Source organism: Carassius gibelio, chromosome A9 (assembly GCF_023724105.1).
Source record: "Carassius gibelio isolate Cgi1373 ecotype wild population from Czech Republic chromosome A9, carGib1.2-hapl.c, whole genome shotgun sequence".
In the NCBI taxonomy this organism is placed as follows: Eukaryota; Metazoa; Chordata; class Actinopteri; order Cypriniformes; family Cyprinidae; genus Carassius; species Carassius gibelio.
In genome coordinates this window covers 21194677-21211219 of record NC_068379.1, presented here as the reverse complement: position 1 = coordinate 21211219, position 16543 = coordinate 21194677, and the positions used below count along the sequence as shown (strand labels likewise).

Genomic DNA, 16543 nt, shown 5'->3' with positions numbered 1-16543 from the left:
AAGAGCTAGAACTGTGTAAATACAAAGCAAGCAGCGCTTTACCACTGTTTACACCAGCTGCACTCATTACCAACGGATTTGTGTAGCTTTTTTCCAATCAGGTCTGCTAAATTGCAAATGGCACTAGCATTGTTAGTCTTTAGTGGTCTTAAGAAAGAAAGAAACTGACAGAATGACAACAAGTGTCTGTACGTTCCCTCTAAACTCCATTACTGGTTTGTTTTCGTCAGTGGCATTTTTTTTCTTGCGTGCTCATTCGCGAAGCTAAATAGCCAATCGGAGTCCTCCTTCTCTCCGACAAACTCTAGCACCAATTAGACATGCAGAATTGTCCAAAAAACAGCTGATGATGTCCGACTAGATGCTCAAAAACCGCCCAAACATTGCCTGATGGCCAACTGTAGGCTTGGTGTGTTACGGGCTTTAAGCGACTGGAAAATATACAGATCTCTCAGCAAAGCACCATGGATGGATATACACAATCTATCAACATAGCTTCAGACATAAATTTTTTTCTGACCATTAATGCACTCCCCTTTCAATGTATGCAATGTGTAAATAAATAGACAGATTGGTTCAATTGTGTGCCTGAATGGCAAAAAGCTCACCACGCCGGGAAGACAGCTCTCCACTTCAGGGTTTGGCCCATCACTGAAGTGATTGCCATGATTCCCAGGGGAGCCAGTAGAGGAGTCTGAGGAGCTGTCTGGACTGGAAGGCATATTGGTGCTAACCTGGGTGAGCTTGGCTGTGATGAGCTAGAGAGAGAAAAAAGAAAAAAAAGGCTATAACTTGTAAACTATAACATATCCTATTTAAACGACCTCTACAAAAAGTGATGTTTAATGGGAGGCAAAGGTTGCGTGGGTGAAATTCCATGCTGAGCAAATTGAGAAAAACAGCCAAGGAGATGCCTACAGTTTTATCTTTGAGGTTTAGCTGCCCGATTAGCTTCCTGTCATCTGCTGGGTCAATGATCTCTCCCCCGATGAACAGCTCAATTTTGGTGTGTGTGCTGTTGGCCTTTATTCGATTCAGAATGCAGCGCCGCACGGAGCCAATTGTGTCGTTGGTATGTGACCAAATATCCAGATCATCAACCTGTCGGCCTTGGTTTGGGAAACGCACAACTAGCGTGATATGCTTTCCTCGGAAAGCCCTTAAAGAGAAAAAAATATATATTTAAATAGAGTTTATTAGAATCTGGCCATCACAGACTGGCAAAAATTACAAAATTATTGAGTTAATTTATGACAGGTTTGAATGGGTCTACCTGGACATGGGCAGGATGGTCCTCTCCTCATGGTAGTCACTGTCACACTCCGTTATATACTCCCTGAGCACCGTCAGTACTCTCACCATACGGATGGCCTCCTGTCTGGCACAGTTAATGCTGTCTTTATCTCCATCCAGCACACACAAAGTGTCATAGGAGGCTTTGAGCCGGTCAAAGCAAGACTGAATAAAATCCTCATGGATCTCCACCTGCAAACAGTCATTTGACACATTTTAAAAACAAACTCAAGATCAGCCTAACATTCATTACAGCAAGTGATATGCTTTTCCACTGTATTATTACCTGATTAGCTTGTAATTTTGGTCCGAGGTTTGTATAAATCTCTTTAAGCAAGTCAATTGCTCGACTAGCAATATCATCACTTCCTTGAATCACAACCTGTCAAAGTAAAATAGATGGTTTAAGCTCAGGTTGACATTTAGCTTTAAAATACTTATATTTATTATATTACAACAAAATATATAACTGTGATGAGATGATCCAAAATTTCCATCCAAGGGCATGTTCCCAAATGTTCTACTTGACATTTTATTAAAATACATTGACTTATATTAAAAGACAGACTAAGGCCCAATCCCAATTCTACCCCTTAGCACTTCCCCTTAGCACTAATAAAATAGAATTGGAATTGGGCCTAAACTAAACAGACTAAAAAAAGAAGGCATTTGAGACAGGCAGCTTTAAATATACCAATGAAGATTCAGCAGCTCTAATTGACTCTTACCCTCCACAGGTAATCCAGCCCTATCAGCTCCAAGTCGTCCATCATGTATGCCCGGCGTTTTGCCACCAGCTTGCCCTCCCTGCAGTTGACTGCCTTAAAGAATCGTTCAAAGCATTTCATCCCGTTCTCTGTCAGCAGCGAGGGGTCAAGCTGCAGTACGTTGTTCTCAAAAAAGTCCTTGTTGATGTCAGGGTCAAGGTCGGGTTCGTCCCCCATAAGTTTGGAGTACCATTTGAAGCAGGCCTCCCGATCACATAAGAACACTGCGTTCTCCGCCAGGCACTTCCAGATCTGCTTAGCCTGAGGTGCACACAGCCAGAGTTGTCCATCTTTCAGTAAGAACCTGAAGGATGAGGATATTTAATCATTTGTTATTTAGGGGGTCTTTAGAGAGTCTAAGAACTTGCCGTTTTAATAAAGACTTAGTGGTGAAGACCAAATCCATTTGATGACAGAGCTTGATTAGTGTGAAAGCTGTTTTCTGAAATAAGGGTGACTGAAATTGTCTGTTCCTTGGTGTACAAGAAATTTACCATAGATGACAAATAAAATAGCCTTTTATATAACAATAGTCTAGAACATTCGGTGTCTGTTCAGGTTTGCCATTACAATCAAAAGAATAGAAACCAGAATAAAAAAGTGAAAATCATATATATAAATCATATATCACCTAGCTACAGTGATAAACAGCTTATTCTAGTACACTATAACACCTATTGTTGATGACAAAAATGAGTAATGTTTAGAGCCAAATAATGTGAAGAGAGTAAATAATGGAACTGAATTTGGATTCTGCGATCTATGCAGTGAATAGGAAGGTTGTTATATACAGTATAAATACCTCAAGAAATTGAGCCGCTCCTGGACCTCCTGAACATGACTATACCGACTTCCTGGTCTAACCGTCTGGGGATCAAAGTCTGTGTGCTCTGATAAAACAGAAAAAGTTAGCACTGGCAAATGTTTAATACTTTGGCCATAAAAACCAAAAATATATGTTAAAGGGGTCATGACATGCAGGTTCGAATTCTGATGTTTTTTTGTACCAAGAAAAGTCCAGTATTTCTAAATACAGTAATTTTCCACCCACGTTTTCACTCTCTGATGAAAAACAGAAGTGAAAGGGATGTTACCTCTTGTAGAAATGGAAGTAAACACCCACTGCTGTGATTTGATAACTTAAATCGAACCCTATCCATGCCCTCCTTTACAGCATGTTGCTTTTAAATACTCGAAATGGCAACAGGGTTCCAGACAAAAGTAAAAAAATATATATACACGTTTATATATATATATATATATATATATATATATATATATATATATATATATATATATATATATATATATATATATATATTTTTTTTTTTTCAATGCTGTCATATGGTCGTGTTTATGTCTCCTTTTACAGCATCAACATTTTAATCCATCTCGTAGATGACTTTGGAAACAAGGTTCACTTAAAGTGGGAACTGAGGCACTCTGAGCTATCAATCATGCCCCATTAAAGAGTACCAAAACGGATTTATTGTTTGCATTGCCATGTCAAGGAGAATCGCAATCTACTTTTTTGTACAGTAACCGGTTATGTGTGTAAATATCAGGCACATTTTGATTCTCCATTTCTAATGAATAAATGGATATGTCCATATATACACATAATGTTAGCCACACAAACCTTTCGAGAACTGCCTCATATTCTCCATGTATGCAGACAGGTTCTCCGCTACAAGAGTGACCAGTGCATGGTTGTGCTGCAGTTGGTTGATTAGGTCATGTCGATAGAAGACATGCGGGCTCCGTTGCGTTTGACTAAAGAAAGTAAGAAAAACACATGACTGGATTATCCTTCCCATCGTAATATCCTAATTATATTGCTTTTGTTTTCTTCAAACTAAATTGTATGAAAATTGACTTTTAAGGTATATAGCTAATCAAAACTTACATTTACATTAAAGAAGCAATATCCCGAGACTATCACGACAAATGCAGAAAATTTATTTTATATCATATTAAAGGTGTTGGAAAGTATTAGAAAATTTTAGTTCAGGCTTCTGCGATTTTATTTTCTCCAACAGACTCACACATTTAAAGCATCCCAAAGGAAGAGTGCACTAAATCCAGACCATATACCAAGGGTATGCATTTGTAAGATTATGAAATGTAACCCACAGCTGCACTCTTACTGTGAGAAGCTTTATATGCATGAACCTCGTCCACAGGCACTGATTGGTGATTTGATTAGATGGTGCAGGAGACACCAAGCAGATTTTCATTAATTACAGATTTACTGAAAACCAAAAAACAAACTTTAGCTTTAAAATTAGTTATAATAATGATGATGATAATATTTCCCAAAATTGCTGTCCACTTACCCCTCTAAGCTCTTTAGTAAGTTAATAGGTATTTTCTTTCTGAAAAACAACAGGGATGCGTACGATACATTTGCTACATTTACATGCTCTTCCTAAAATGTGTGGGTAGTTTTCATGTAAATATTCCTTGAATAGGAGCAAAAATGCTTTTTTTTTTTGTTAATATATGTATTTTTTGTACTGAAATAAGTATCAATGTGACAGATGGTTAAAGTTGGCTGAGTTGAGCTACATTACCTTAAATTCTGGGGGGCTTCTCCAAAGAGGCTACAGATCTCCCGTATTTGCTTCAGTGCAGGAATCACCCATTTGTCATTAGTTCTTAATTCTTCTATGAATCTGTCTATCCACTGCATCTTCTGTGTGTCCCTGTCCTACAACATTAAAAAAAAAAAAAAGTTTTTATTTCAGTGTCCTCAATGGTTTACTCACTCTCATGTGACCAAAACATCTAATAAAATGACTTTTGTTCTGCACAAAAGAAAGAAATTCAGTCCATTTTTAAGTTCTAATTTAAAGTGAACTATTTAAATAAAGCTGATCAGAATACCTGGGAACAGCTGTAGTCCAAAATCTTAATATGAGCACTAAGGGCCTGGTCCATGATATCCACAGGAACATCATCACTATGGGCCAAATTCCACAGCAGATTGAGGACTTTGTGAGCCATCACACCATCCTTGTCATCCTCTGCCAGTCGACGAATCAATTCCAGTAACTTCTCTCTCTGCTTTTTACTTGCATTAGTCCAGCTTTCCTATAAACCATAAAACGATTCCTTTGAGGACAGAGATTCTGTAATCGTCTGGAATGCTAGTAAGGCACACATAGCAATCCTGAGTCTTAATGAAATGCCTATAATTAATGGTCTCTACATTAAGACAATCTTTTTTTATGAATCAAATTGCAATTGCCAGTTCATTATGAATAACCTTGAAGCAGTCAAAGAGATGGTCCAGCTGTTCAGGTGAGAAATCCCATGCCAGCTTTGCGAGGAGATCATGAACATTCTTGACAATAGCCTCATGTTTCCCTGCCTGAGGACATAGATAGCATTATTACGATTAAAAAACCTGTTTGAATGACACGACGCCGCAAAGTTTACTAATAAAGCAAAAATTCTGCAAAAGGTAACATGTTAACAAATTAACTTAATTTAATATTATAGCCATGTGATTATGTTGATTGGTTTATCGTGTTTAATTGTAGGTATTGTATGACCTTGCATGACAATCTTGAATGACAATAATAATATGATTAATCATTTTACACAACAAATATTAGAATCACACAGAAACTTGAAAATGGCTCACTTGAGCGGCCCAGATGTTGTCCAGGTCCTGAAGCGTTAGGGCCTTTTCTTTGATGACAAATCGCAGGATCTTCTCCAGTTTCTCCACATACTGTGGCTGATGAAGGCTGTCTCGCAGCACAATAGACAAAATATTGTTCTGCTGAATCCATTCCTGTGGGAAACGTATGCATGTTCAGCTAATGTGTAGATACAGATTTGAATCAAAAAGGTTACTTCCATTGCCTCTAAGGCCTACACATACCTAAATAACACACCAAGTTTTGTTAGCCTAGTATAGTCAATGCTAATAACTGGAGAATGTTACAAGCTTTGCAGACTAATTCAGTTAAGTACTGCAGCATGACTTACTGCCATGCGTTCTGCGGTCAGCCACTCTTCCTCTTCAGGATTGCCATGTCGATGCGTGTAGTAGGAAACACTTGAAATCACCTTGTTCACTTCATTTAGTGCATTCATTTTGCCATTAAAAGAAGAAATCTGCAATAACCTGTAACAAAAAAGGACAATGATAAAGAAAAATGTTTTCATATGCTGAAAACAACAACATGTCTAGTTTTAGCTGATGTTCAGCTCACCTAAGTATCATTTTTAACCTAAATATCTCTAAATTCTTCACTGTTTCCTCTTGTCCTGGTACTCGGGAAGCCAGGTTCTTCAAAGATTTGATTATCATAGACAGGGCATCGTTTTTGGCTTCGTTCTTGGCTTCCTTTTTCAATTCCTCATCTGTGAGGTTTTCTAGAAACTGGGGAACCATTTCTATGATGGGAAGGAAGTACTTCTTTACTGTGTGCAAAGTGAGAAACTCGTAGCACTGTCCAAAAGGCCTGCAAAATAAACAAGTAAACCAAACCTTATTAAAATAATTTCCAGGTTCCAGGCAAAAAAGTTAAATATGCTTAACTGTACTTACTTAATGAGTGCAGCAATGATCTGAACATTCAGAGCTTGGCCACTCATGAATCGATCATGCAGAATTTGAAACCCGTTTAATGTGCCAAATTTGTTAATTAAATCCACCAACCAGCCCTGCAGGAAACAAAAACAGCAAGTTTTCTTTGAATAGACCAATACAGCAAAACACAATAAAACACTGAAATTAAAGCGGATTCATAAACAGGTCATTGATGCATAAGACATCTGTGGATTTAACGTCTGGCACAAACACCCACTCACCTTAGGAGAGCGAGGGTCAGGTGGACGGGCAAAGAGCTCATCCTCAGCTAGCTGAACCCCAGCAGGCACGGACTCAGAGGGCCGAGTACCATTGTAGATGTGGAACTTACAGTGGGGGTTGGCGGCCATCGCCAAGAGTTCTAGCAGAGGGAACCAGTCCTGAGAGAGCTTGGTCACACACAGCTCCACCAGTCGGTGGGCATTATTAATGATGCACCGCTGCCGAGAAAATGAGACACAGATTGACACGTTAGGCCAAACACACACCATCCTTAAAGTATTGAGTATGTTGTGGCTTTAAAATAGACTGAAAGGCAACCATAGTTGATGCAGTTTGATTTACATTACATCTTAAATTGTAAAAAAATAAAATCTATATTTGCAGTGCCATTGAAGCTGATCCTAGAGCAGCCGTGGAAGAGCTAAACCAAGCCTCATACGAGAGCGATGACTCAGCTCTGTGTCCTAATACTGCCTCTGTTTTACTGAAAGGAGTTCTTTGATCAAAGCTTTGGCATTTCAATCAAACAGCCAAATTAGATGAAGGCAACCAAAATAAACAATGTTTCTTCACAGTCGCCCAAAGTAGTAATCAATACTTGAGACGACAGACCTGACGGCCAAACGGTTGGTAAAACCGAAAATTGTGCAAACAAAAAGACAAAATGTGCTGCAGAAACGAAAGGAGTGATGAAAACGGCACCGACAAACAAGTTGGAGGACTTACATGGATCTCAAATTTCCATCCACTAACAGCTTCATCTGTCAGTATTTTTGTGAAGGATATTGTCAAGCCATCTCTGAAAAACCTCTGGCATGCTTCACACTTTACATCAAGTCCTGGAGACAGAAATGAAAGAGCAAGACATTTACACAGGCTGAAGAATTCCTTCAAGAGCAAAAGAGAACGCTTAAGATGATGCAGATAAAGGAAATAGTATTTCTGCCACTACTCAGCAGAATTATCGATGAAAACAGAAAGAATATTAAATGATGAACAAGGCCAAAAAATAAAGCATTACCTTTTTTACAAAGATCTATAGCAGCTTCAAGGAGAACTTCTAATTCACCCTTTGGCAAAACTGGAACGACCCAGCGAGGCCTGTACATATAAAAAACAAACATAATCAACATAATAACATCGCTGATAAAACACAGATGTGTAATCTCACTAAATAAATGTCCTTTAATCAGTTTCCTTGTAATTCATCTCCAGTGCTCTTGATTTAATTATAAACATTATTAGACCACATATAGGATACGAGCCCTAACCTGTTGATCATATCATCCAGCTTGGCCAGTTCAGTGTGGGGGAAAGCTGGCTCCTCCTCCTCCAGGGGAGTGGGACTGCCCCCCTGACCCTGGTCATCTGGTGGGCTCACTGGGGAGTTCTCGTTGGATGAGTTGGGAGAGGATGTCTGCAATGCAAACAGTTCACAGGTTTAGAAAGTATGTGATATGAAGATAACATTCAGGGTCATTACCATAAAGATGGAGAACAATATTAAGTGGCCTCATAACACAAAGTCTGCCACACAGGCTATTAATGATGACATTAAATTATATTAATAATTATAATAAATAAATATATAAATAAGTTCAGTAAAAGTATTGTATTTAAGAATAAAATGTTTTATTTTTGTCTCTGAACCCTAAAAAAAAAAAGTTGTTTCCACAAAAATATTAAGCAGCACATCTGTTTTTAACTTTGACTATAGGTAATGTTTCTTGAGCACATGAGAAAACCATTATTTTAAAAACTGAAATAATATTTCACAATATTATTGTTTGTTTTACTGAATATAAACTTATACACTATGTACCTTTTACACTGTAAACAATGTCAATTTTAATGTCATGATGCCTCATATATATATATCTATCTCATGTTATTTGATGCCAAGTTAGCATCTGAGACTATTCATAGTAAGAACAGGGTAAAATTAGTTTTTAAAAGATAGGCAAATCTATTAATAATCATAAGCCATAGACAAACAGCATAAATTCAAGTCGACAAGTAATATCTGAGATTAAAAGAAAATTCTAGACATTCTCCTGTTAACACTATGTTGTATAACTGACAGTAAAAAACAAGAAAGCCACACAAGAAACGTAAACCACCTTAATGACCTGTGTATCTTAGTGACGGGATAATCCTTCAAATAAGCAGGCATAAAGTATGTATCCATGTAAGGGATTAGAAGAATGAAAGAAAGCGTAAGAAAGATAAAAGCAGCTTTAAGATGCTCCGAGTCAGTTTCCTGTGCCATGTCAATGGATGCGTGTGGGCTGGAGCTCTGCATGTAGAGCTGAATGGAGCCTGCAGAAACTTGGGAAATGTGGGGGTGTGCTGGAAAAGGCTCCTTCTGCTTGGCTGACCTACATAGCCAGTTTGCTTCTCATGTCTAGGCGCTACACATTTCTAACCAACTGGTGTGCTTTTCTCTGCCAGGCGTCTCATCCTCATTGATTCCTGCCTTTTAACATGCACTTGGTGAGCGCAGGTGTAATAGATAACACTGCTGCAGTCTATCCCTGGAGAACGTAACAATTGCCCTCTGCAAAATAATCAAAGGGATCCAGCCGCTTGTCTTGTCTGTTGTCATAATCTTTTTTTTTTTTTAAACCACAAATGCATTAAAATATTGTTTAAACATTATTCAACCAGAAAACACAATGTTTCTGGGAAATCCAAAGTCATGGTAAGACCTCTCAAAAGACACCCACTTTTTTTTAATCTTCTGAAACTAAATGTCAAAGTAAATAAAAAGCCACTAGGGCTGCACGATAAATTGCATGCGATATTCAATGGGCAAATCTCCATCACCTGTACGCTTTCACATGGAGCAGCATTTACACAGAGTCGTTGTTCACTGACAAGCTGCGCCAAACCACCATCATATTTTGCACGTTTAGCGCAGCTTGTCAGTGAACAACGACTCTGTGTAGTAACTGCTACTCCATGTGAAACCGCGCAGGTGATGAAGATTTACTGCTGATTACAGAACCGGGTTTACTGACAAGATGCGCATTAAATATTGCATGCAATTTATTGTGCAGCCCTAAAAGCCACACACACACAAATAATAATAACAACAACTCGAGCTTAAAAAAGTTTATAAAGTCATCAAGAAAGAAACCCATTTGAATCAAGTGGTTGAATCCAAGAGACATGCTGGCTTTATAAGATGTTAACAAATTAACATTTAGGCTTTTATTTACATATAAATACTAATTAGCGTGCACACACACACATAAAGCACATCAAATATGATAATAAACTGAAGCAGAAACATGCTTGTTAGACCTGATAACCAATGAACTTTTTCTCATCAAGGACACATGGTTGAGCCTATATTTACCACAGTTGTTGATGAAATATGATATACAAAAATGGACTACATTAAAATATCTGCATTTGTTGGGTGAACTATCCCTTTAATGTCTCACTGAGCTAGACTTTTAACTATCTGCATAATGCAAGGTCAACTTTACGGCATTTCTTGTACTAGAAAGGAAGAAAGATCTAAGAGTAATGCAAAAGCAAACACAGTGTGTGGCTTGTCACTTTACATGCCATTTAGTGGCAGGTAAACCTGAAATTAAGGATATTACAATATGAGGCCAGAGAGCAATAAAGTAATAAAAAATAAAAAAAGCTGCAGTAGACTGCAGTGGAAAAACTGTCAGACAACCCTGAAAAAAAAAGAAATGGAAAATGTGTACAGTTTTTGTGATCAAAGTGTCTAAAGTACTGGTTATTTCACAGAAACTCCTTGATTTACAGGGTATAAGGTTAATATTGATATAATAACAGGAATGTTAAATTCAATTAATTATTACAAACAATCAAGAAGTAAGCTCATGTTTATCTTTTAACCAAAGCATGAGCGCAACCATAAAAATTTTTTGAATATATTTTGTGATATGATATGGGAGAGGTTATTTTATCTTTTTTGCCTACAGTAACCTAATAACATTACCCTCTGTTGACATCTGTTCCTTCCAGTGCAGAGCACAATTACAGAAACACATTAGCATTCATGGAAGTCAGCTAGTTTTTTTTTTTTTTTTTTGATGGAACTCAAGTCAACTGTCAAATTGGATCAGATGTGGTTTGAAGAACATAAAACAGCACAACACAAGGACACTGCATACCTTATTGATGATAAAAATTCTATTTGGCAACAGTTTGACTTCAATGACAGTAAAACAGCAGTTGTGTTTCGACAGGGATCAGAATGGTAAACTCAAAATGGAGCACTGACCTGGTTCTGGGGCAGGGGTGGCTGGGACTGGCCATCCGGAGCCTGGCCCTGACCATCATTCCCTCCCACAGGAGAGCCACGGGTCGTGGCCGTCATACTCGACACGGGGCAGATCTTTGCAATCTTGTCTGCTTATGTCGCGGGCACACCAGAAGAAATCAGTTTCTCCTTAGGAGCGACGGAGAACCGGCACACTTCTAAAAGTGAAAGCACCACCTGGGGGACTGGATAAGTTGCAGAGACCATTGCATAACCTGAAAAATAAAGAGAATAACATCAGAATCTTTAAAACACACCTTTTAAAAATTATTGATTTGTGTGTGCATGATTACTGCACACACCATTTTATAGAGACTGCACTCACAAAGAGCCCATTAAATATTTTAGTGCCGAGTATAACTAGAAATAAATGTAATTAATATTTCAATCATTTCTATGCCATGTCCAGGCTTAGACCTCATATGTTTTTATAATAAAATCAATGTGAAAGTACTTCCTTTTCTAACATATTTCCTAGTGACCAGAAAAAAAGGGGCAGTATTTGATTTTATCTATCGAGAATTGGACTGTGAAAAGTAGGTGTTGCACATCGGAAGAGAGCTAGACCAAAGGTGAGAACTAAAACAAGGTCTAAATAACTTTGGCTCAGTGACACAGTAAGGCCTAAATGACAACTGCCAAAAAGGAAGAGGAGGAGCAAGTTTTCACATTATGATTCAAAATCACAAAGACAAGAAATTATTCCTTGAATCTTGTACAACAAGACCAAATATGTGCATTAAAAAAAGTAAACTGTGCCATTTTTAAATTCAGGCTTACATTTAACCATTCATAAAGCTCTTTATCATGACATTTGTATACATGTCAATTATTTGGCATAGTATATTTAACATTTCATATGTTCACCGAGTTCAAAATTGTTTGCTTCTAAAACTGAATGTCTTGACATTTTTCATATTTAATCGCACAGACATGGTAGCACAGATTTGCTGTTTGGAAACCATGTTAAATTTCAAAATGAAAATTCTTGAAGATCCAATTCTAGTGGACTTATATGGTCATATATCACCACATACAGTTCGGCACGCGCTGGGACCGCGGTTCAACATAAATTGAACGAGCTTGCACACGTAGTGAGAAGATTTGTGCGTGCGCTCATCAGAAGCACACAAACTCACGCAAATTTTAGGCTCTCTTAAGTATTGTGTTTAAATGGACAAATTCTGTCAAAAAATTGTCAAAATTCCCCTCTTGGTAAGTATCCTACATCAGACATAGCCGGCTGAACACAGGCCTACTGGATCAGTACACTGGATCAGTGCATTCTCTTAAAGTGTCTCAATATGCAATGCTGTTTTACATTTGATTAGTTTGTTCAATAACTTTACCTAAAAACTTATGCTAGACCTACCAAAAAAAAAAAAAAAAAAAAAAAAAAATCACTGTTTATTGTTTGTATCTTTATTGTATTTATTTGTGCTGTTGCTTGTAGTTGGATAGAATATTCTTCTTTTTTTATTAGAAAGTATAGTTTTTCCATAAACATAGCACATACCGAACTGTACCGAAACTGTGAGTCTAAAACCGTGAAACAAACCGAACCGTGAAAAAGTTGAACCATGCCACCCCTAATATATATAGTGCAAAACATATAGCAGTGGTTTAACTTCTATTGCACGTTATGTTTCCCAGGAGGATGCTGCTGGCTAGTGCAAAGTGCATTAAATCACAGCATACAAAACAGGTACATAGATACAAGGCCAAGTAAAGAAAAAGCAGTGCAGGGCACACAAGCACACTGAGGACATGACACATTAAAACATGAAGGAAAACCAAGGGATCTTTCTCATCAACACTTCTTAGCTAGCTGGACGTTTTTCAATATGCAAAGTATAATCGGATATATAACAAGAAGCTGATGTTAAAAAAAAAGTTTAAAGATTTAAAATTAAGAATACATTTCAGGAACTGATTTCTGTAACCGAGTGGATTTTTCGAAAATAAACTTCTTACATCCTGGCTGCTGATCAGGGTGTGAATTCCTAGTATTTCATTAATAAAAATAAATAAATAAAATAAAATCAATATTGCAGGATTATTGAATTTAAAAAGTAATAAACAAGGTTTTAAAAATCTACTGAAAATGTGATATCAAATTAAACTATTTATAAATTCACACAATGAATAAATAAATTTAACCAGCATGGTTCAATAAGGTCTTGCAGAGACCTAGTAGATTCTGAAATATCAGAAAAAAAATTAAGTGTAATTTTCAAATTGATAGCTGGTTGTCCAAATAACAACACTATAAAACACAGAAGCATTCTGAGTAAAAGACTGTTTGAGACTTTTAACTGACCTGCTGGTTTGGTACTAATTATGGACTTGCTGCTATAAGCATAATGAATACAAAAACATTTCTCTGAATCGATATGCACACATGACAGAGACAAAGCAATTATCTAATATAATATAAGTCGTTATAACAGATATTTTCACATTTGTAATAATAACTCGACCAGATGCCCAGGCATAAAAAATAAAAAAACATAAATTGATGTTCTCAGATAATGGGAGGAAACTAATTTTACTGTCACTTAATGACCAAATATGGGCGTTTCCCATACTGTCAATATAAATATTGGAGCTACCAGAAATCATTTCCAAATTCCAGAAAATATTATTGCATAAAAGAGGTGATACTGGCTGTCTCTCAAAACACAGTAAGCTGCCTATATATTCAGCATATGACGGCCCAAAATGCTGTCAAGTTAGGAAGCTAAATAGGTTTGAGGTCTCAGTCAGTTTGAATTCTTCAAACGTGCCTACGATGCCCAAAAATATAGTCTGGGTGGGCAGCACACTTGCTTTTGAGACACAGCCATTATGCATTGGGCCTAGTTTGAAACTGGCAGTTCAGGCCCGTTTCCTCCTTTAAACACAGTCAGTGTTACAACAGGTTTATCCATGTAGCCAGCCATGCCTAAAATTGTATTAAAGCTCTGGGGCTTCACTTGAAACCGTTTTTGAATATACAATATTATTTTAGCACTCAAAAGCAAGAGTGAAAGTGAATGTAAATACAGCAACAGAAACAGGCTAACTTGCTAACGGCTAACAGCTGGACACCACCAAAACACAATCAGCTCGTGACAGCGAATTTAAAGCCATTTAAACATCAAAAAACCTCTTTTAATTATCCAACAAGCCCATATTACAACTCACAACTTGGCAAAAACGAAAAAAGATCAACTAGTGCCAAAAACAACCGACCTGCCCACGTCAAAACCACTTGTTTAGCCACAAATCATCCACCTCAAACTGACCTGCCCTTAAACGCAAATGCTAATTAGCGCGAATAGGTCATAAAAGCGAATATGCAGGTAAAACGTGAGTATATAAATATATAAGGGATGCTAAATATCCAGACGTCTTTACATTCGCTCATTGAGCTTTTCGAGCTAAGCTAAGCGAGCACTGACTTGCAAATCATCTGCTATTAGCCGCTAGCTTCTTTTAGCTTCGTACACAAACCCACTTACCGAGAATCAAACTGGATCTTTCCTCCATACGACCCCAGATCGGATCATTTAAGTGCTGTTTAATAATTACTCAGCCGAGTGCATGTGTTGGATGTCCCGATTATGAATAACACGTCTGTGTTGAGATCAGATCATTGGTTTATTGTCTGCTGTTGGGTGTTTTTCCTGCGTCACCAGCATCGACTGCTGCTGCCCCCCTCCCTCAAACTGCCTTCAGCCGCTCGCTCTCTCGCTCTCGCGCTCTCTCTCTCTCTCTCTCTCTCGCTCGCTCGCTCGCTCTCTCTCTCTCTCTCTCTCTCTCTTGTGTCAGACTCCAAGTCACCGTGTTATGGGATGGAAGTAAATGAGAAGTATATCCGTGGCCGTGCACAAACTGCCTGGACTCAGCTGAGCATGCGCGCTTTTGAGGTCTGCTCGCCTACCTTTGTGACATTCAAACGTGCATAGTAACATTCTTCTTACAACAAAATTAACGTTGTTGATTCTCCTGAACACATTTATAACTAGAAATGTTGCTTAAAATCATTTGTTTAGTCATAAAACTGTAATATATCTTTGGACAAAAAAATGCAAAATGAAGAATACACTTCGTATTAATAACAACCTAACAACCTTAATAACATAATTCTCTTAATAAATTATTTATATTATTATTTATTGTCTAATCAAAATGTAAATTGAATATATATATATATATATATATATATATATATATATATATATATAATTTTTTTTTTGTTGAGTTTCTAGAAGAATTTGGAAAAAGTATATTTTAGAAGTGTAAAGACTTGTTTGCTGTATTTTGAAATGTTATTAATAAAAGGCTAAGATAAATTGGTAATAAAATGTAGTTAAATAGTTAAATACCATAAAAACAGACACAGACAGACTGAATTGATCACCTTTTGGAAATAATGTTAGTTTTTTAGAATAAATGCACTAAAGAATTGAAAAGGCTGAAGTTTAGACACCTGACCTAAAGAGTAAAGCCTCTTCAGTTCCAAGTCACTGCTGAACTCAAACAGCATCAAAGCTGCTTTAAATATTCAAGATGAAAACTGAAATATTGTAACTCCATGTATTCTATTCAAGTGCTTTTATAACAAAAGATAAACTGTGAACGCGTTAAGTTGTCGTGAATGTAAAAGTCTGTATTAGGACCATTTTTCAGAATTATTAAAACGTGCCCCTCTCAGACAAATAGCAATGATATTGGGGTCAATAAAACAAAATGCATTTTAATTATAATTAAAATTACAATGTGTACACAAAAACAATCAAAAGTCAGAAAATTACTGTTTATTTATTTTTTTGTTTTTGTTTTTACATCTGTCAATTTGAGGCGTTGCTATGGTTGTGTGCATTTTGCTTGACTGAAACTTCATGAAACTATTATAGTTAATGAAGCCCAAGTACCACCTACAGGTTATCCTATGTGAAGTGTAGGCTGGGTGAAATGGTCACGCGAAAGGACTTTATTATATTTTTGATAATTATGCAGCATTATGAAAGCATCTTAAGCACATCAAGCCTGCATTTATTTGATTAAAAAAATACAGAAAAAAAGGTAATAATCTGAAATATTATGGCAATTAAAAATTATGTTTTTCTATTTTAATATACGTTGTTATAATAATTATATTTTTCTAATTATAATTGTTGTGATGCAAAGATGAATTTTCAGCATCATTACTGAAGTCTACAAGTGTCATATGATCCTTAAGAAATCATTCTAATATACTGATTTATTATCAGAATTAGAAAGATTTGTGCTGTAATATGGTCTGTAACATCTAGACAGACCGGGGACTTATGTGAGGATATTGTTTGTGGACTTCAGCTCGGC

General features: G+C 37.0%; 1 protein-coding gene across 14 annotated transcripts in view; it reads right to left on the bottom strand.

Moving 5' to 3' along the window:
* LOC128019944 (probable ubiquitin carboxyl-terminal hydrolase FAF-X) overlaps positions 1-14987 on the bottom strand; it is a 32164-nt gene extending 17177 nt beyond the window's left edge. For 2 of the 14 annotated variants that reach the window (XM_052606331.1, XM_052606325.1), the window contains exons 1-21: positions 14698-14987; positions 11156-11409; positions 8160-8305; positions 7910-7989; positions 7615-7727; positions 6888-7106; positions 6625-6740; positions 6287-6538; positions 6060-6198; positions 5710-5862; positions 5329-5433; positions 4947-5153; positions 4634-4770; positions 4397-4435; positions 3700-3833; positions 2863-2950; positions 2022-2364; positions 1580-1675; positions 1274-1485; positions 919-1159; positions 609-758 (exon numbers count right to left, since the gene is read on the bottom strand). In XM_052606331.1, coding sequence (XP_052462291.1) covers positions 609-758; positions 919-1159; positions 1274-1485; positions 1580-1675; positions 2022-2364; positions 2863-2950; positions 3700-3833; positions 4397-4435; positions 4634-4770; positions 4947-5153; positions 5329-5433; positions 5710-5862; positions 6060-6198; positions 6287-6538; positions 6625-6740; positions 6888-7106; positions 7615-7727; positions 7910-7989; positions 8160-8305; positions 11156-11251 — 3066 coding nt within the window. In that variant the 5' untranslated portion in view covers positions 11252-11409; positions 14698-14987. The remainder of the gene's footprint in view (positions 1-608; positions 759-918; positions 1160-1273; positions 1486-1579; positions 1676-2021; positions 2365-2862; positions 2951-3699; positions 3834-4396; positions 4436-4633; positions 4771-4946; positions 5154-5328; positions 5434-5709; positions 5863-6059; positions 6199-6286; positions 6539-6624; positions 6741-6887; positions 7107-7614; positions 7728-7909; positions 7990-8159; positions 8306-11155; positions 11410-14697) is intronic. The other 12 variants (XM_052606324.1, XM_052606322.1, XM_052606320.1 and 9 more) reach the window with 9 other exon arrangements.
* Between the last annotated feature and the right edge of the window lie 1556 nt (positions 14988-16543).